The 20,939-nt window shown below is 35.8% G+C and overlaps 1 protein-coding gene and 1 pseudogene across 1 annotated transcript; one reads left to right on the top strand and one right to left on the bottom strand.

Annotated features, from left to right (window-relative positions):
• LOC112795002 (uncharacterized) overlaps positions 1-12,434 on the top strand; it is a 38,957-nt pseudogene extending 26,523 nt beyond the window's left edge.
• A 3,378-nt stretch (positions 12,435-15,812) lies between these two features.
• Positions 15,813-16,674, bottom strand: LOC112795003 (uric acid degradation bifunctional protein TTL-like). The gene is made up of 4 exons (XM_025836959.1): positions 16,462-16,674; positions 16,233-16,334; positions 16,010-16,136; positions 15,813-15,886 (listed from the first exon to the last, which is right to left on the bottom strand). The coding sequence occupies exons 1-4, from the start codon at positions 16,672-16,674 to the stop codon at positions 15,813-15,815; spliced, it is 516 nt and encodes a 171-aa protein (XP_025692744.1).
• Between the last annotated feature and the right edge of the window lie 4,265 nt (positions 16,675-20,939).

Consider the following 20,939-nt stretch of genomic DNA (forward strand, 5'->3'; position numbering starts at 1 on the left):
TATTCGTTCCTATTTAATTTATTAGTTAATTAATTATGGTTTGACCGGGTTTTACAAGAATCCCTTAGATAGATTACCGAATTTTCTAGTTTAATATGAACTTTAAGTTTGATCTGTGTTGTCGGAGTTCTAGGAATGCCTCTGAATTTTTTGGGGCCTTATATATTATCTATGTGGGCATCTTTACCATACTGAGAACCCCTAGTTCTCATTCCATACAAAATTCTGTTGTTTTTCAAATGCAGGACAAGAGGCACCTCGCTGAGCATTCTAGAGTCTCTTTGGAAGCGAAGAACTATTTTGGGACTTGGTGTTTTGTATTTTGTTTATGTAATATATATATATAGTACATGTATTCTCCACCCTGTATATTTTATGTTATGTCCCTCCTAAATGTTGACTTGGAGTAACAAGTGTTATATTTTGTATTTTTGGGATACTCTGTTAGGTTGTATATATGTATATATATATACTTTGGGCAGCCTTTGCTTCGCAGGTTGAGTCTGGAGCTTCATATTTGTATCCTTGGAACTCTGGTTTCATATATATATATATATATATATATATATATATAGATATATATATCGGTTTTCCTTTCAATCTTATTTATCCTTCTACTTTTATCCAAGGAGTGTGATGCAGTTCTCTGTTATTTGGTTTCCTGTTTAACCTTTTCTTTAAGGCTCCTAGTTAAATCTTCTTTTCTTATATACCTAAGTATATATTTATTTTTAGAAGTCATAATACCTCGCCACCTTGATTTAGAACTTAAGCGTAAAGCTCTATATGGTAGGGTGTTATAGAAAGAGGGAACATGTAAGGGTGGTTTAAGTTCAAATCTTAGAGGAGATGCTGTCAAAATTTTTATAAAACTCCGGGAATTTGTTTGAAGCGTTATTTAAAAGAAAATTTGATTTAAGAATCACATTATTTGATTTTGATTTATTATGGAAAGAATCATGTTTTTTGTTCGATTTATTAAGAAAAGTATTATGTTTTGAGTTTAATTTATTGAGAAAAATATTTTGATTTGAGTTCGATTTATTAAGAAGATGAATTTTATCTCGATTAAATGTTAAAGATGTTCGAATACTTATAACCTAAACGTTTTGATGTTATGATTGATAAATGGCTAAAAGTGTACCTTTCTGGTGATGCGGAGGTGTGAATGATCATATGGTGATGCAGAGGTGTGAATGAATATGTGGTGATGCAGAGGTATGATTGATTATTTGGTGATGTGGAGGTATGACAAAAAGAAAAGGAATTAGAACCGATGAATTGAGAAAGTGTGAATGATGAACAAATGACTGAAAACTTATCATTATACATGAGAACTGGTTGCTTAATTGGGCCTTTGTGCTAATTGCTAATGTGGGGATGCCCATCTAACTGATATCCTATTTTTCACTAAGATGCACTTTTCTAAGCTATAGCGAATTATTATTATTATTTCCGGCACGACTGACATGGATAAATCCGTGATGCCGCGGCCTGACTAACATGGGTTCACCCATGATGATTCCAGTGCCTGACTGACTTAGTGAGAAACCACATTCGGGGTTTGCCCTGGGTAACGTCGGGTTGCAGGTAGACAACCAACACATGAGCTCATGACCTACATAGGAAAGGCATTTATCATATGCATTTGTATGAATTGCTTAAGTGTTCCTATACTGTTGTGTTGTGTTATTTGTAGATTCCTTGCTAATTGATTTATGTGTGAATTATTTATATGTTTGTATTGTGTGTTTGCTTGTGTTTGTTGATTCTTGAATATGCCAAGGATTAAGGTAACTAGAACTTATGTGTGAACTATCTAATTTGTTTAATTGAAGAATAACTAATGAAATTGAGGTGACTATGAACTGATTTCTATAATTGAAAAGTGATCAATGTAACTCAAAACTGAGTAACATGATTGAGATTTATTTAAAGTAACATAATTTGTAGAAACTGAATAAAGTCTTTAAAGTAAGTTTTAAAGAATTCTAGAGGTTAAATAAAGGTATTTATTTTAAAGTTATAAAGAAATTTTTGTATTTTATTTCTTTACTCTCACGGTATTCACTTTTCCTACTGAGAACCTGCGAGGATGATGTTCTCACCCCCTACACATTTTTCTTTTCAGCGATAGGTTCAGGAATACTTGGCAAGCCGCAACCGAACTACAGAACTTTATGTATATATGTATTCATATTTTCTGTATTTGGTTTAGTCTTAGATTTTATTTTTTCCCTCGTCATTTATTGTTTTAGTTTTAGAGGGGTAGGAGTTGTATTTGAGAATCATTGAATCAGTCTATGTATATATGTTATGTGAATATATACTTATGTGATCAAGTGGTTTAAAGTAAAGACTTTTCATTTTTTAAGTAAAATTCCAGTTTGTATCCACGAAGGCTCAATATTAAATAAATATAGTATTAAAATTAAAGGAGTATAGGTAGATAACGCCTGTAGTTTTAATTGGATCATGAGGTGCTAAAAGTTAGGGTGTTACATCTCGTCATCCTATCCGTGTGGCTATGCTGAAGCTCCAAACTCCGAATCTTCTCTGTGTCCCTATCTCAGCTTTTGCCTCTACTTTAGGTGAGTTTGTATTCTTTGCTATTTCTCATTCAATTTTGTTCTTTAAAAAAAAGCTGGAAGAACTAATTTTATTAACCTTAAATATAAGAACAATTTTGTTTTTCTACTTCATCCAATCTTATTGCCTTTGCTTCCCCTAAATAAGTTGTTGAGTAAAGCATCAATGGCTACTACATTGTTATATACCATAGGTAATAACGGGTAGGTATGGTAATCTAGTGAAGATACTCTCTACCTGCCTAAAGGATTTGGTAGGCATTACGAGTAAAGGAAGGTATGTTTTATGTGACACATAGACCTTTGCTCTTCTGCACTTTATAGGATTATTGTTAATTGAAGTTATTGTTATTTAGTGGTTGAATTTTTTCACATGAAAATGCATTGTATACATTAATCAATCATTAGAGTCAGAGCAGAAAATAAGAGGATTGTAGATGGTTGTTGGTTAACTTTCTAGTTTTCACTTGGGCTATACAATTAATTTTACTTAATATGAGCATTTATCAAAATTTATCACATGAAGGTATGGCTATTGAATTTTTTATGTATATGTAGTATCGTTGGTTTTGATATATATTGAATCTTTGTGGCTCTTTTTATCTAAAATTTATTACTTGCAACAAGGACTATTGCTACTGCACTTGCTGGAAGGCATGCTGATGGATCATTACATGTTGAAGACTTCATCATTGAAGTTAAAGATCAAAGTGGAAAGAAAGTACAACTTGGTTTTGAGAATGATCAGAGGTATAATTAAGCAACCATCCATAATAAACTTGAAACAATTCTGTTGTTATCTTTTTGGATTTTAAGTTCCTGTTTTGGGTTTGGCTGGCAGGGCTGTAATGATGGGGTTAATGCTTGATGCAAATGAAAAGCTCCTTATTAGACAAGAAACTACAAATATGCACTTAAAGTTCTTACTATGCGAGAGGTTAGTTAAGGAAATTTGATATTTATCACCTTCATATGTGTTTTTACAAAGCATTTTATCAATAATTCTAATCACTGTTATTGCGGGAAGCATTTTCTCTCTGTGATTCAAAAGTCTTTGAGGTCAGTGATACATTCTATTCTATCACTTATCACAAATCTCTTCACTTTTGACACTGAATTCTAGACTTGAATTTGTTGGTCAATGTATATATTATGAAAATTATGAAAATTATTTGAGGCACTAGTATAATGAATTCTACCTGTTTGAATATAATTAACAATTGTGTGTTTTTCTTGGTTTCAGCTTATTGATAACATACCCATTTTGCAAATAAACATGGAGTGGTGTTACTTTATGTTGCACGACATAAGTTCACTTTCGGAAGCAGGACATCGTCATAAAACGGCTATAGATGGACTAGAGCGCACTAATGGCAAGAACTTGCTCTGCCTCAGGCTCTTGCAAGGTCGTCTCTTTCTAAAACTTGCATTTTGAGCCATTTAACTCTGTTCTCCTTTTTAATTGCTCCTTGGCACATGAAATCGTGATACACAACTTCGTACAGCTGACCAGTGATGAGCGGATAATTTATATACTTTTTGGCATTATTTTTAGGTAGTTTTTAGTTTGATTTAGTTAGTTTTAAGTATATAATTATTAGTTTTTATGAAAAATTCACATTTCTGGACTTTACTATGAGTTTGTGTATTTTTCTGTGATTTCAGATATTTTCTGGCTGAAATTGAGGGACCTGAGCAAAAATCTGATTTAGAGGATGAAAAAGGACTGCAAATGCTGTTGGATTCTGACCTCCCTGCACTCGAAATAAATTTTCTAGAGCTACAGAAGCCCAATTGGCGCGCTCTCAATTGCTTTGGAAAGTAGAAATCTTGGGCTTTCCAGCAATGTATAATAGTCCATACTTTGCTGGCGATTTGATGGCCCAAACTGGCACCAGAATTAGAGTAAAACGCCCAAACTGGCACTAAAGCTGGCGTTTAACTCCAAGAAAAGCCTATGCACGTGAAAGCTTCAATGCTCAGCCAATAGATTAAGGTGGAGTTTCAACAGTAGAGTTTCTGCACCCCATAGATTAAGGTGTGGAGCTCTGCTGTTCCTCATGAATCAATGCAATTACTATTGTTTTCTATTCAATTCAAGCATATTCTTGTTCTAAGATATTCACTCGTACTTCAATCTGATGGATGTGATGACCCGTGACACTCATCATCATCCTCCCTTATGAATGTGTGCCTGACAACCACCTCCGTTCTATCTGCGAGAGCTTGAGTGTGTATCTCTTGGCCTCCTAGTTCACGACGCATGGTTGCCTCTCCTGACAACAGAACTTCCATTCCGTGCGATCAGAGTCTTCGTGGTATAAGCTAGAATCACATGGGCAGCATTCTTGAGATCAGGAAAGTCTAAACCTTGTCTGTGGTATTTTGAGTAGGATCTGGGATGGAATGATTGTGACGAGCTTCAAACTCGCGAGTGTTGGGCGCAGTGACAGTGTGCAAAATGATCAATGGATCTTATTCCGACATAATCGAGAACCGACAGATGATTAGCCATGCGGGAAACCGTAGAGGACCATTTTCACTGAGAGGATGGATGGTAGCCATTGACAACAGTGATCCACCTACATACAACTTGCCATGGAAAGGAGTATGAATGATTGGATGAAGGCAATAGGAATGTAGAGGCTCAGAGGGAACAAAGCATCTTAATACGCTTATCTGAAATTTCCAACAATGAATTGCATAAGTATTCCTATCCTATTTTATGTTCTATTTCATTCTTTTAGTTATCAAAACCCCATAACCATTTGAATATGCCTAACTAAGATTTACAAGATGACCATAGCTTTCTTCAAGCCAACAATCTCTGTGGGATCGACCCTTACTCACGTAAGGTATTACTTGGACGACCCAGTGCACTTACTGGTCAGCTGCACGGAGTTGTGTATCACGATTTCGTGTAGCAAGTTTTTGGCGCCGTTGCCAGGGATTGTTCGAGTTTGGACAACTGACGGCTCATCTTGTTGCTTAGATTAGGTATTTTTTTATTTTGTTCTTCAGAATTTTTAAGAACGAATTCTAGAGTTTCAGATGATATTTTTATCATCACAGGAGCTAGTTGATTCCCATCAGTTTGGCTGTTGTATGTAATTTCTTGCTGAAGCTTGGGTAGCCATGTCTAATCTTTTTAGACTGAAGCTTTAGACTAACATTGCATGATTCCTGGAATTCTTATTAAAAATTTTGAGTTTCTTATTTTCTTTTTCAAAATAATTTTCGAAAAAAAAAGAAAATAATTTATAAAATCATAAAAAAACCAAAAATTTTGTGCTTCTTGTTTGGGTCTAGTGTCAATTTTTATGTTTGGTGTCAATTGCATGTTTCTATTTTTCTTGCATTTTTTGAAAACTCATGCATGGTGTTCTTCATTGATCTTCAAGTTATTCTTGATGATCTTCCTTGCTATGATCTTTATATTCTCCTGTTTTGTGTCTTTTGTTGTTTTTCATATGCATTCTCAAATTGTTAGTGTCTCTAGCATGAAAATTTCTAAGTTTGGTGTCTTGCATGTTTTTTCTTTTCTAAAAATTTTCAAAAAAATTATGTCTTTTCAAGTTAATAATACAGAGAATTGAAGATTCAGAACATACAGCAGAGGAATCACAGAGAAAAAGCTGGGCGTTCAAAATGCCCAATGAAGAAGGAATTCTGCCATTTAAACGCCAGCCAGGGTACCTGGCTGGGCGTTTAACGCCCAAAAAGGTAGACAAGTGGGCGTTAAACGCCAGAATGGAAATGCCAGGATAGAACCAAGGAGGAAATTTTGCTTTCAAATCATATCTTTTTCAATTTTTCAAGTTTTAAAACTGATTTTTCAAAATCTTTTCTTTTTCATATCTAATCATATCAATTATATCTTTTTCAAAATCAAATCTTTTTCATTTTTCTTTTAATATTTTCAAAAATCCTTGCTAACAATTAATGTTGTGATTCAAAAATTTCAAGTTTGTTACTTTCTTGTTAAGGAATGTGCAATATTTGAATTTTAGAATCATATCTTTTAATTTCTTGTTAGTCAAGTCATCAAATTTTTAAAAATCAAATCTCTTTTAAAAATTTGTTTTTCAATCATATCTTTTCAAACATATCTTTTTCAATTAAATCTTTTTCAAATCATATCTTTTTCAAATTTTGATTTCAAAAAAATCATTTCTAACTTCCTATCTTTTCAAAGTTTGATTTTCAAATCTTTTCACTAATTCTCATCTTTTTCAAAACCATCTAACCACTACTCTCTCTCTAATTTTTGAAAACCATTAACAACTTGTTCAAAAATCTTTTTTATTAATTAATTGTTTTAAACTCTAATTTTATTTTATTTAAAAATTTTCAAAAATTTCGTCTCTCATCTCCTTCGATTTAATCACTAGCACTCCTCCTCTTTTAATAATTCGAACCCTCTCCCCTCTTTATATGATCGAATTCTTCTTTATCTACCTCATCCTTCTATTCTCCTTTTCCTCTGACACACCAAGGAATCTCTATACTGTGACATAGAGGATTCCATACTTTCTTTGTTTTCTTCTCTTTCATATGAGTAGGAACAAAGATAAAGGCATTCTTGTTGAAACTGTTCCTGAACCTAAAAGGACTTTGAAGAGGAAGCTAAGAGAAGCTAAAGCACAACTCTCTGGATAAGACCTGATAGAAATTTTTGAAAAAGAAAAAGACATGGCAGCCAAAAATAACAACAATGCCAATAAGAAAGACATGAGTTTTTGAAAAATGCAAGAAAAATAAAGACATGAAATTGACACCAAACTTAAAAATTGACACTAGGCTCAAACAAGAAACATAAAATTTTTGGTTTTTTTATGATTTTATAAATTTAATTTTTTTTTGTTTTTTCGAAAATTATTTTAAAAAAGAAAATAAGAAACTCAAAATTTTTAATACGAATTCCAGGAATCATGCAATGTTAGTCTAAAATTTCAGTCTAAAAAAAGATTAGACATGGCCAGCCAAGCTTCAGCATGACATTACATACAAAAGCCAAATTGATGGGAATCAACTAGCTCTTGTGATGTTAAAAGCATCATCTGAAACTCTAGAGTTTGTTCTTAAAAATTCTGTAGAACAAAATAAAAAAAATTACCTAATCTAAGCAACAAGATGAATCGTCAGTTGTCCAAACTCGAACAATCCCTGGCAACGGTGCCAAAAACTTGGTACACGAAATCGTGATACACATCTTCGTACAGCTGACCAGCAAGTGCACTGGGTCGTCCAAGTAATACCTTACGTGAGTAAGAGTCGATCCCACAGAGATTGTCAGCTTGAAGTAAGCTATGGTCATCTTGTAAATCTCAGACAGGCAGATTCAAATGGTTATAAGGTTTTGATAATTAAAAGAATGAAATAGAACATAAAATATGATAGAAATACTTATGCAATTCATTGGTAGGAATTTCAGATAAGCGTATGAAGATGCTTTGTTCCCTCTGAGCCTCTTCTTTCCTATTGCCTTCATCCAATCATTTATACTCCTTTCCATGGCAAGCTGTATGTAGGTGGATCACCGTTGTCAATGGCTACCATCCATCCTCTTAGTGAAAATGGTCCTCTATGGTTTCCCACATGGCTAATCAGCTATCGGTTCTCGATCGTGTCAGAATAAGATCCATTGATCCTTTTGCGCACTGTTACTGCGCTCCACAGTCGCGAGTTTGAATCACATCACAGTAATCCCATCCCAGATCCTACTCAGAATACTACAGACAAGGTTTAGACTTTCTAGATCTTAAGAATGCTGCCCATTTGATTCTAGCCTATACCACGAGGACTCTGATCACACGGAATGGAAGGCTCTGTTGTCAGGAGAGGCAACCATGCATCGTGAACCAGGAAGCCAAGAGATACACACTCAAGCTATAGCATGTAGAACGGAAGTGATTGTCAAGCACGCGTTCATAAGGGAGAATGATGATGAGTGTAACGGATCATCACATTCTTCAAGTTAAAGTGCGAGTGAATATCTTAGAATAAGAAAAAGCTTGAATTGAATAGAAGAACAGTAGTAATTGCATTAATTCATGAGGAACAGCACCACTCCACACCTTAATCTGTGAGGTGTAGAAACTCCACCGTTGAAAATACATAAGTGATGAAGGTTCAGCCATGCCTCCCAAATAACATGAAACAATCGAGAAAGGGTTCAAAGACCTGATTCCGAGATCAAAGATGATCAAAAGATAAAAATACAATAGTAAAAGGTCCTATTTATAGTGAACTAGTAACATAGGGTTTACAGAAATAAGTAAATGATGCAGAAATCCACTTCCGGGGCCCACTTGGTGTGTGCTTGGGTTGAGCATTGAAGCTTTCATGTGCATAAACTTCTCTTGGAGTTAAATGCCAGCTCTGGTGCCAGTTTGGGCGTTTAACTCCAGCTTTTATGCCAGTTCTGGCGTTTAACGCCAGTAAAGGGTCTCTGATCGGTGTTTTGACGCCAATTTGGGCCATCAAATCTCGGGAAAAGTATGAACTATTATACATTGCTGGAAATCCCAAGATGTCTACTTTCCAAGAAATTGAGAGCGCGCCAATTGGGCTTCTGTAGCTCCAGAAAATCCACTTCGAGTGTAGGGAGGTCAGAATCCAACAGCATCTTCAGTCCTTTTTCAGCCTCTGAATCAGATTTTTGCTCAGGTCCCTCAATTTTAGCCATAAAATACCTGAAATCATAGAAAAACACACAAACTCATAGTAAAGTCCAGAAATGTAATTTTTTCATAAAAACTAATAATTATATACTAAAAACTAACTAAATCATACTAAAAATTACCTAAAACCAATGCCAAAAAGTGTATAAATTATCCGCTCATCACTCCTTAGAGAAGACTATTAATGTGTATGAGTTTGTATATATAGGCATTTGAGATGGGAGCTTCTGAGGGAGTGGTGGCTTATCATAGTGGACATTTTGAAAAAGCAAGAGTAGCATCGACTTCTGCAAAAGAAAAATTTTCTCGGGTATGAAAAAGGCCTAGTGGGACTTGAGATGAGTTTATAATTAGAATTGAGAATTTGAACATATATTGGCTTACTTGTTTGATTATATTGCAGCTACAAGTGTCTGATGGAACTTTATCAGCTGTTATACAAATGTGCTTCTAAGAGGTTAATGCAAAGCGAACATTGTGAATGACCAATCAAAATGTTAGGGGAGCCATTTCTTCTTGAGGAAAAGGCCAAGAAGTGGCAAAAGTAGATGGAAGATATCTAAAGAAGGAATGAGATTTGGTTGGTTAAACTTACACTTACACTTACACTTAACTTGATCTTTATTATTATTATAATTATTATTTAGTACTATAAACTTGTATCAATTCTTTCTATTTATGTTTGTGGATCTGTCAGGCTAGTATGGGGTTACACCTCTGAAGAAACCTGTTGATCTTCTGAAATTGGATGAATTAGTCTCTATTAGGTCAAAAAATTATCATTCATTTTTAGCTTTGTTTTCTTAAAATTTGCTGTTGCTAATTTCAATTGTGGCAGTTTTGAGAAGGAGGTTGTAGCTGAAGCACTTAGAAGAAATGAAAATGATAGTGACAAAGCATTAGATGATCTCATAAAACCTGAGATCAATTTTAATTTACAGGTTAATTACTACTACTTACTAACTAATTACACCATGTCTTAGTGGTGGACGAAATTGTGATCACTACAACTTCGCACAACTAACCAGCAAGTGTACTGGGTCGTCCAAGTAATAAACCTTACGCGAGTAAGGGTCGATCCCACAGAGATTGTTGGTATGAAGCAAGCTATGGTCACCTTGTAAATCTTAGTCAGGCAAACTCAAATGGGTATGGTGATAAACGCATAAAACATAAAGATAAAGATAGAGATACTTATGTAATTCATTGGTAGGAATTTCAGATAAGTGTATGAAGATGCCTTCCCTTCCGTCTCTCTGCTTTCCTACTGTCTTCATCCAATCCTTCTTACTCCTTTCCATGGCAAGCTTAAGCAAGGGTTTCACCGTTGTCAGTGGCTACCTCCCATCCTCTCAGTGGAAATGTTCAACGCACCCTGTCACGGCACGGCTATCCATCTGTCGGTTCTCGATCAGGCCGGAATAGAATCCAGTGATTCTTTTGCGTCTGTCACTAACGCCCCGCCCTCAGGAGTTTGAAGCACGTCACAGTCATTCAATCATTGAATTATACTCAGAATACCACAGACAAGGTTAGACCTTCCGGATTCTCTTGAATGCCGCCATCAGTTCTAGCCTATACCATGAAGACTCTGATCTCACGGAATGGCTGGCTCGTTTGTCAGGCGAGCACTCGGTTGTCAGGCGATCAACCATGCATCGTGTATCAGGAATCCAAGAGATATTCACCCAATCGAAGGTAGAACGGAGGTGGTTGTCAGTCACACGTTCATAGGTGAGAATGATGATGAGTGTCACGGATCATCACATTCATCAAGTTGAAGAACAAGTGATATCTTAGAACAAGAACAAGCGGAATTGAATAGAAGAACAATAGTAATTGAATTAATACTCGAGGTACAGCAGAGCTCCACACCTTAATCTATGGTGTGTAGAAACTCCACCGTTGAAAATACATAAGAACAAGAGTGATCATTGGCTTCGGTCCCAAATAGGGAACCAGAAGAACCAAGATGAAAATACAATAGTATAATGTCCTACTTATAGAAAACTAGTAGCCTAGGGTGTACAGAGATGAGTAAATGACATAAAAATCCACTTCCGGGCCCACTTGGTGTGTGCTTGGGCTGAGCATTGAAGCATTTTCATGTAGAGACTCTTCTTAGAGTTAAACGCCAGCTTTTATGCCAGTTTGGGCGTTTAACTCCCATTTTGGTGCCAGTTCCGGCGTTTAACGCTGGGATTTCTGAGGGTAACTTTGAACGCCGGTTTGGGCCATCAAATCTTGGGCAAAGTATGGACTATCATATATTGCTGGAAAGCCCCGGATGTCTACTTTTCAACGCCGTTGAGAGCGTGCCAATTGGGCTTCTGTAGCTCCAGAAAATCCACTTCGAGTGCAGGGAGGTCAGAATCCAACAGCATATGCAGTCCTTTTTAGTCTCTGAATCAGATTTTTGCTCATGTCCCTCAATTTTAGCCAGAAAATACCTGAAATCACAGAAAAACACACAAACTCATAGTAAAGTCCAGAAAAGTGAATTTTAACTAAAAACTAATAAAAAAATACTAAAAACTAACTAGATCATACTAAAAACATACTAAAAACAATGCCAAAAAGCGTACAAATTATCCGCTCATCACTTAGTCTTATTAATATGTAACAACTGTTGTTATCATGAAGGATTATATTGATTCAAAGAAAAGAAAAAAAATAAAGACAGGATACCTATTCTAAAATTGAGAGATATGTGCATATGGGATTTGAGAGATCAAGAGGTACTAAAGTAGTTTACTAAATGAATAGTGATATAGTTTTGATATAATATAATGTAATCACTAATTCATTATACTTTTTATTAGGAGTGGTTGTTGTTGTTGTTGTTGAAGGTGGTGGGACCCCAAATGAAATCATGCAAAGAATGATGATGCCACAATCTGAAGCAGTAGTAAACTCATCAGCATCACACAATGTTGCTAGTTCTGATGTTGAAAACTAAGATTTAAATAGCAATAATGTTGGTGGTGAAGGTGCATCATCATCATCATCATCAGATTCAAAGAGAGATGTGGAGATGGAAGCTGAAATATCTGCAAACATATCAAGCTCAGATGCATTGGCTGACTATGACATTGAAGTCAACATTAAAGGAGAAGCCAAGACTCAGTACCTTACTATGTTGGACTCTGCTCCTCTTCAGTAGCAACAAAATGATTATATACAACAATAATAAATCAAGATCAGTAATCATGAAATTTTATATTTTGTAATGAAGTATGTAAAAAAAGTAGATAATGTAATAGTTGTTGGAATTATAATTCATGTATTAGGAATTCATGGGTAGTTGTTATGACTTTGATTTTTGGTATTTTTTAGAAAATGTCATGTGATCAAACACATTTTTTTTGTGACAAGTTTATGAAAGTTGGATTAGTTGGTTTAAAATTACTTATCATTGTCTAAATTTTAAAATCATCTATGAGTTTTGTAAGGTTTTACTACAAAGATTAAAAAAAAATAGGTTACTGAATAAACGTATAGCCACGCTTTAAAAGAGTGGCCATATTCTACAATAGTAATCAATAGCCACGCTTTAAAAGTGTAAATATATTTCTCACTATTTGTATACTTTAAAAGCGTAGCCATATCTCTCGCTATTGGCATGCTTTAAAAGAGGGCTATATTTGGCACATACAGCCATACTTTTAAGCGTGGCAACTATAAAAGCAATGCAAAAATTAAAGCGTGGCGATAGGTCAATGATGAGCCACTATTTTATGGTTTATTTTGTACTGAATTGAGTGGATTTTATTCATTATTCTCATACTTATTCATAGAATTCACATGTTTTACATTTTCCTTCCTAACTTTGTGCTATGATTGAGAACATGCTTCCTAGGCCTTAAAATTGTTAATTTTTAATTCTCCTTTATTACCATTTGATGCCGTAATATGTTTGTTAAGTGATTTTAGGTTTTCTAGGGCAGGAATGGCTTAGAAGATGGAAAGGAAGCATGCAAAAGTGGAAGGAACACAAGAAGTTGAAGTTTTGAGAAGCTGGTAGCGATGCGCACGGGTGGACGATGCGCACGCGTGACTGGTGCAGGAGACGAGCGACGCGCATGCGTAAATGACGCATATGCGTGACCAGGATTTTGTTTAGTGACTTGTACGTGTAACTAATGCGTACGCGTGACAGAGCTTCACGTGCTGCAATTACAGAAACCGCTCGGGGCGATTTCTAGGCTACTTTTGACCTAGTTTCAGGCCCGAAAATACTGATTAGAGGCTGCAAAGTGAAGCTGGAAAGGGGAATCCATCATTTATTTATACTTTCATTCACATTAGTTAGGTTTAGATGTAGTTTTCTAGAGAGAGAGGCTCCCTCCTCTCTCTAGGTTTTAGGATTTCTACTCCAATTTTCTTCGCTTTTATTTACAATTCCTTGCAAGTTATTGTTCTAGCACCTTTGTTCTTCAATTCTACTTGTTATTTCCTTCACTTTGTTATCCTTATGTTTATGCACTCTTGATGCTTTGGATATTTGTTAATGCAATTTATATATTCATATTGTTATTGCTTTCTTCAGTTGTCATTGTTAATTTGTTTCAATTGGGTGTTTAGACTTAATATTCCTTGTTACTTTTCTATGCCTTTATTTTGTACCTTCCAAGTGTTTGATAAAATGCTTGGTTAGATTTTAAATTAGATTTTTATGTTCTTAACTCGGATTGATCAATTAGAGACTCTTGAGTTATCAAAATTCTTTTGTTGATTGGTGATTGAAAATTGCTAGTTAGCTTAGGCTTCACTAAATCTAGTCTTTGATTAGGACTTATGAAATTAAGTTGATTTTGCTCATTTGACTTTCCTTCATTGTTAGAGGTTAACTAAGTGAGAGCAAAAGGCAATTATCATCACAATTGATGATGATAATAAGGATAGGAATTCCAATTCTTAATCCTTGTTAGAACTTTTCTTAGTTGTTATTTTATTTCCTTGTTATTTACGTTACTTGTCTTTTTTCACAAAACTCAAAAATATACTTTTATCATAACCAATAATAAACACTTCCCTGCAATTCCTTAAGAGACGACCCGAGGTTTAAATACTTCGGTTAATTTTATTGGGTTTGCTTAAGTGACAAACAATTTAAATATTGATTGAGGTTTAATTGTCAGTTTAGAACTATACTTGCAACGTGATATTTTTGTGAAAATCTTTACCGACATTTTTCCTCCGTCAGTCACCAAAAGCGTGGTGATAGAATAACTGGCACGCTTGCAGATGTGATCCTTTCAAAAGCATGCTAGTAGCTTAAAAAGCATGGCCAAAAGCTATTGCTACGCTTTTGGTAGTTTTTTGCTATGCTTTAAAAGCATAACAAAATCAATGGTTTCTTGTAGTGATTATAGGTCAATTTTGAGCGTTCTTTCAACAACCTGATTTTTATACCCTGTATAAAGGCCTAGTCTATTACTCGTACATTTTAGTAAGATTCTCATTCTAATGTTCTATTTGTTATATTTTTTTCACCATTAGATTGAAGTAAATGTGTCCACAAATAATTTTTTTTGGTATGCAAATATCATTACTCTTTTGGTTAATTGACCTCATGGTTTTATAACCCATGGAGTGGCAAAGGAAAAGGTTTAGTAGAAAAAGTATAAACCAAAACCAACCTTTGAACATCAAAGACTAAATCAGAATTTCATTATGATGGTTAAAGTCTAGCTCTTTTTTAATTTATAGCACTACAAGAAAATCGGCAGATAGCGGCGTATATTTAGCAGCGGTTTTCTTCAACCGTTGCTAAATAGAATTTGCCAGTGGTTCTTATGGAGGTTTAGGAGACGCTACCAAATGATCTCATTTTGCAGCAGTTTTTCGGTAACCGCTGCGAAATGTACCCATTTGGTAGCGGTTCTTGTGGCGATTTTAGGAGACGTAACCAAATAATCTCATTTTGCAGCGGTTTTTTTCCAACCGCTGAATTTTTTTTGTATAAACATTATTTCCTTCTTAAAGCTATTCTAGTTCTCGCTATTTTTTTGACTGAAAAAACATGTTTCAAATACTGCAACTTAATGCATTAAATAAAATTTCATTTTTGTGTTACATAAATAATAATTTATTAATTAAAAAAATATTTATAAATGAATAACTAAAAACAAATTTACGAATCATGTTTTCTCTTGTACTATCAGCCATTTTGAGTTTGTATTCAACCATAAATGGTAACATAAAAATCAAGTGAACGTCCGAATTCATAAACTCAACAAAGTTCAATAGAGCATAAAAATCAGAATTACTAAAGTAGACAAACAAGTTTTGAGTCAAAATTTCTCATCAACATCGTATTGACCTGGCCAGAAATACTATTTCAGAAATCCACTGCAATGACGTGATAACGGATCTAATAAGTCATCTCCAAACCATGGCAACTTTTTCAGATCGAAACCCCTTTTTGCAGCACCTACGACATCTTCTCTATGTTGGGTGTTTAAAGTTTCATTGTATTCTGGAACCTTATTGAGCTCAACATCCCTGGAGATGTCATATCCACTGGAGGAGATAGCATCTAATCGTCTTCTGAATCAGTGTCTACTCCATCTAGAGTGTCAACAACTATTTCGCCTGAATATTCAGCTGACACTGAATATAAATCTACTTAAAAGATACTGATAACTTCCAGGTCATTACTTATTATTAAGGAAAAAATTGCAGAATTATGGAAAGAGGACTTTCAAAATTAACAAATACAAAATTAACTATTACCATCTCCTTTGTCGGTAGTTTGGATAGATTTCTTGGAAAGAAGTTCTCTAATAGCACATTCTATATACTTCAATTTCTCTGTTGAAGTAATCTCCAACTCAATACCATGCGAGTTATTAAAGCGCATCTGCACCATAATAAAATGTATCGTTGATGGTCTTTTTTTGTAAAGCGTATTGTGTCTCTGTAATTCACTTTCTATGCTAGAAAATTTATTTCTAACCTTTAATTCAGCAAGTATGTCTTCAGATGTCCTACCAGCTACAAATGTCACAAAAACATAGCCTAATTTCTCCTCGTACCTTGATCCCCATTCATGAAGTTCCTAGAAATTTTAGCATGAACGTAACAACTATCATTGGTTAAATGTTGTACGCATATATCAAAGTAAAATACTTATTAATCAAATAATGTTTAACTCAAGTGTTTAAGGGTATGGCTAATGAACAGACCTGCACAGTAGCTTCATTCACCGTTTCCAAGTATTCATTAGAACAAGATCGTCCTGATATGGCCTCCAACCAAGACCTAACATTCAACTTACGGTACCATATGTCTCTGGTAACCGTAATTGCATGTTCCAATGAAGAGAATGGAGAGGCCATAGCCATTTCGTTAGCGAATGTTGTGCCTGCACAGCATGATGAGAAATCCTCCATTTTCATTACTCCTGTTACAACATCATTTTATATTAAATATATTTGTCAATGATAACAATATCGTAATTCAAGATAATTTACTCGATATCATAATTTTCTTTATTGGAGGTTAAGAACAATAACAATGATGATGAGAACAATAAAGCCTTGAAAACTAACTTTTAAAAGCAAAAATCGTTGGAAAAAATGAGGAACAGGTGGTATTCATGAAAATCAACTTAAAATGAAAACTTAATTCAAATACAAAAACACAGATAGTAATGTAACCAGCAAACTGCGTACATCATAAACACTATTAAACTTATCAAACACACACAGATACTCTAAAAATGATGTACATGTTTTGCCGTATTTTCACTATGCCACATAATCGATGTTATCAGAAACATCTGCTACTGGGTCTTCTATATCATCATCCCTTGTTAAATGTAAATCACTGATGTCACCTGCTGCTGACATGTTCAACCCGGGCTGTGGAGAAAAAGCAGCTTCAACATCTTCATTCTCTCCTCCCATGTCATACAAGTCTCGTGGTTTTACATGAACCATTACACTCCATTCTTGATCTACTTCATCACGTACATAGTACACGAGATGAGCTTCTGATGCCAATATGTACAGTTCATCCTCTTCTCGATCATCGGTGTGAATTGGACGAGTGAAATTAACGCTGGTAAAGCCCAGATGGTCTTGTTAGATTCCTCTACTCGTAGTTGTATCAGCTCAAATACATTTGAACAAAACCACTGTGAAATGGCAGCTGTAGTTCAGTTCGATTATGTCCACAATTTTTTCATAATATGGAACACTACCAACAGCCACTCTGTTGTCACGCATGCTGCATAATTTCTTGTATTAGATGAGACATAAACTCCACTATTTTGTGTTTTCAGCCCGTCTTCCTTTGTGATAGTTCTAAACTTGTACCCATTGACGTTGTACGCCCCAAAATGTCTTGCCTAAAGCATGGGACCACGTGCCAGCAACTTCATTTCTTTCGAATGTACAGTACTATCCATTGGAACCTAGCACAATAAATTAGAGTTTGTTCATATAAAAATTGGAATTTATAATTTATAGTTCTAGGGCACAAATAAGTTGGTCAGGTTAAGTTTCTACGAACCTCACGCTTGAACCGGCAAGGAAATTCTACATGCAAAACACGGTCTATCTTAGATTGTGACCTTGTTTGATCCCATAATTTTTGCTTGGTTTCTGCCCTAAATGTACTTTACGACATAACAAGAAATTAGTCCAATGACTAAGTGCTTGAAATTGGTTATAATCGTGCTTAATGATTACATGTGCATACTTACTCAATAAATGGAGTGACGACCTCGCAATTGACTAGCACATGACGATGTGCCTGATCTCTTTCCATTTGGGTCAGTACAAAATGTGATACAGCCCCTGAAGCTTTTCCAATTTATGGGAGCATAGTACATCCTGTATTGTTTGTAATATCAATAGGTCGATCGTCAACTCGCACTGGTCGGTTGATTCTAGTCTCAATATTATCCAAATATTTGGAGCAAAATGTCAAAATCTGCTCAAATAAATAGCCCTCCGCAATTGAGCCTTTTGCTTGTGCCCTGTTACGCACGTATTGCTTCAATTGTCCTAAGTATGTTTTACATGAATACGACATAACGCTTAGTATATACGTAACAAAATTGAAAAAAATGTCTTAAATACGTTTAGTAGCAAGCTAACCTTTCTATTGGATACATCCACCGATAATGTACTGGGCCACCAAGTTTTAGTTCATCAACAAGATGCACCGTAAGGTGAACCATGACAGTGAAGAAGGATGGAGAAAAAATCATTTCCATCTAACACAGAGTTTGCACAACATAATTCTGAAGAGCGCCAAGCTGCATAAGGTTTACAGCTTTTCCACAGAGTTCTTGGAAAAAAAGGACGGATTCGCAATCATAGTCTATACCGGACTTGGCAATGCATTCTTCCCTAAAATTGGAAGTAATTGTTCCATTAGAATGTGGCATTCATGACTTTTCAACCCATACAACTTGCGCTGCCTGATGTCAACACAACGAGCAATATTGCTCGAGTAACCATCTGAAAAGATCACGTTCTGTAGAGTCTTTAGGAATACATCCTTCTGTGGATTCGACATTGTGAAGATTGCTGAAGGATATTTACCACCTTCGTCTGGCCATAATTCAGGCCTTATGCCCATGCTTTGTAAATCTTTGCGAGCTTTAAGATTATCTTTTGATTTGACGCTATCATTTAAGATAGTGAAGACCATATTGTCACAAATATTTTTCTCTATATGCATCACGTTAAGGTTATGACGTAACATGTGGTCCTTCCAGTACGGGAGTTCAAAGAACACACTCCTCTTTTTTCAATATAAGTCATCTTGATCTGTAACTTTACCAATGCATCTTCTTTTGGCTGTCAAAGTTGAGTTCTTCCCAAACGATATTTATATGTTACACTACTGCCTTAAGACATCTGTTTCAGAATATTTCTTCGGTGGATCTCTGCTTTCAACTTGTCTGTCAAATCTACTCCGGTCTAGTCTATATTTATGACCTTAATTCAAGAAGCAGCGATGCCCCGTGTAACACCATTTTCGACTGAATGTTAGTCGTTGAGCCTCAGCGTCCACGTTACACGTGGGACAGCTAGCCCACTGTAAGTGTTCCACCCAGATAAATTCTAACCCTGGAAAATCGCTAAAAGTCCACATTAGCGCCACACGCATCTTGAAAGTGGTCCCCTTATTAGCATCATAAGTTTCAACGCCATCCCAGAGTTGCTTCAACTCATCCACCAAGGGCTCCAAATGAACATCGATGTCGTTACCCGGCATTTTAGGACCGGGAATAATCAGCAGGGCGATGATTATATCACCTGGGATGTCTTTCAAGAGGAGTTCTATAAGAAGTACTTTCTGACTTTTGCTAGGACGACCAAGGAGCTTGAATTGTTACAGCTGAAGCAGGGTACTATGTTCGTATCTAAGTATACTGACAAGTTTGAGGAGCTGTTCAGATTCTCTCGTATGTGCCAAGGGACTCCGGTGGAATATGAAGAATGGAAGTTTGTTAAGTATGATGGATGGTGCGCGAAATTGTGAACTATACTTTTTCACAACTCTCATAATCCCCGGTAATGGCTCCAAGAACTTGGTGGCTCAATACCATGGCATTACACAACTTCGCACAACTAACCAGCAAGTGCACTGGGTCGTCCAAGTAATAAACCTTACGCGAGTAAGGGTCGATCCCACGGAGATTGTTAGTATTGAAGCAAGCTATGGTCATCTTGTAAATCTTAGTCAGGCAAACTCAAATGTATATGGTGATGAACGAAAATAACATAAAAGATAAAGATAGTGATACTTATGTAATTCATTGGTAGGAACTTCAGATAAGCGTATGAAGATGCCTTCCCTTCCGTCTCTCTGCTTTCCTACTGTCTTCATCCAATCCTTCTTACTCCTTTCCATGGCAAGCTCGTGTAGGGTCTCACTGTTGTCAGCAGCTACCTCCCATCCTCGCAGTGAAAGCTAATGCACACACTCTGTCACAGTGCTGCCAATCACCGGTGTGGTTCCCTCCCCTACTGGAATAGAATCCAGTGATTCTTTTGCGTCTGTCACTAACGCCCAGTAAGTTACAGGTTTGAAGCACGTCACAGTCATTCAGTCATTGAATCCTACTCAGAATACCACAGACAAGGTTTAGACCTTCCGGATTCTCTTGAATGCCGCCATCAGGTCCTGCCTATACCACGAAGATTCCGATTAAAGAATCCAAGAGATATTCACTAAGCCTCAAATGCTTGTAGTACAAGAGTGGTTGTCAGTCACTTTGTTCATGGGTGAGAATAGTGATGGGCGTCAATCATCACCTTCATCAAGTTGAAGAACAAGTGATATCTTGGAACAAGAACAAGAGGAATTGAATGGAAGAACAATAGTAATTGCATTAATACTCGAGGTACAGCAGAGCTCCACACCTTAATCTATGGTGTGTAGAAACTCCACCGTTGAAAATACATAAGCATAAGGTCTAGGCATGGCCGAATGGCCAGCCTCCCAATGATCTAAGATCTAAAGTAATCAAAAGATATAAAGATCCAAAGACTCAAAGATTCAAAGATTCAAAGGTCCTACTTATAGAAAACTAGTAACCTAAGGTGTACAGAAATGAGTAAATGACATAAAAATCCACTTCCGGGCCCACTTGGTGTGTGCTTGGGCTGAGCAATGAAGCAAATTTCGTGCAGAGACTCTT

This window comes from Arachis hypogaea, chromosome 4, assembly GCF_003086295.3.
Source record: "Arachis hypogaea cultivar Tifrunner chromosome 4, arahy.Tifrunner.gnm2.J5K5, whole genome shotgun sequence".
NCBI classification, from domain to species: domain Eukaryota; kingdom Viridiplantae; phylum Streptophyta; class Magnoliopsida; order Fabales; family Fabaceae; genus Arachis; species Arachis hypogaea.

What these genes read in the sequence shown, in the direction of transcription:
- LOC112795003 (XM_025836959.1), bottom strand. Translation starts at nt 16,674, where the DNA reads ATGAAAATGGAGGATTTCTCATCATGCTGTGCAGGCACAACATTCGCT. An exon ending in ACATACTTGCTGAATTAAAG is followed by an intron (nt 16,137 to 16,232) that starts GTTAGAAATAAA and finishes ATTATGGTGCAG; the next exon opens with ATGCGCTTTAATAACTCGCA. An exon ending in AACTACCGACAAAGGAGATG is followed by an intron (nt 15,887 to 16,009) that starts GTAATAGTTAAT and finishes ATTTATATTCAG; the next exon opens with TGTCAGCTGAATATTCAGGC.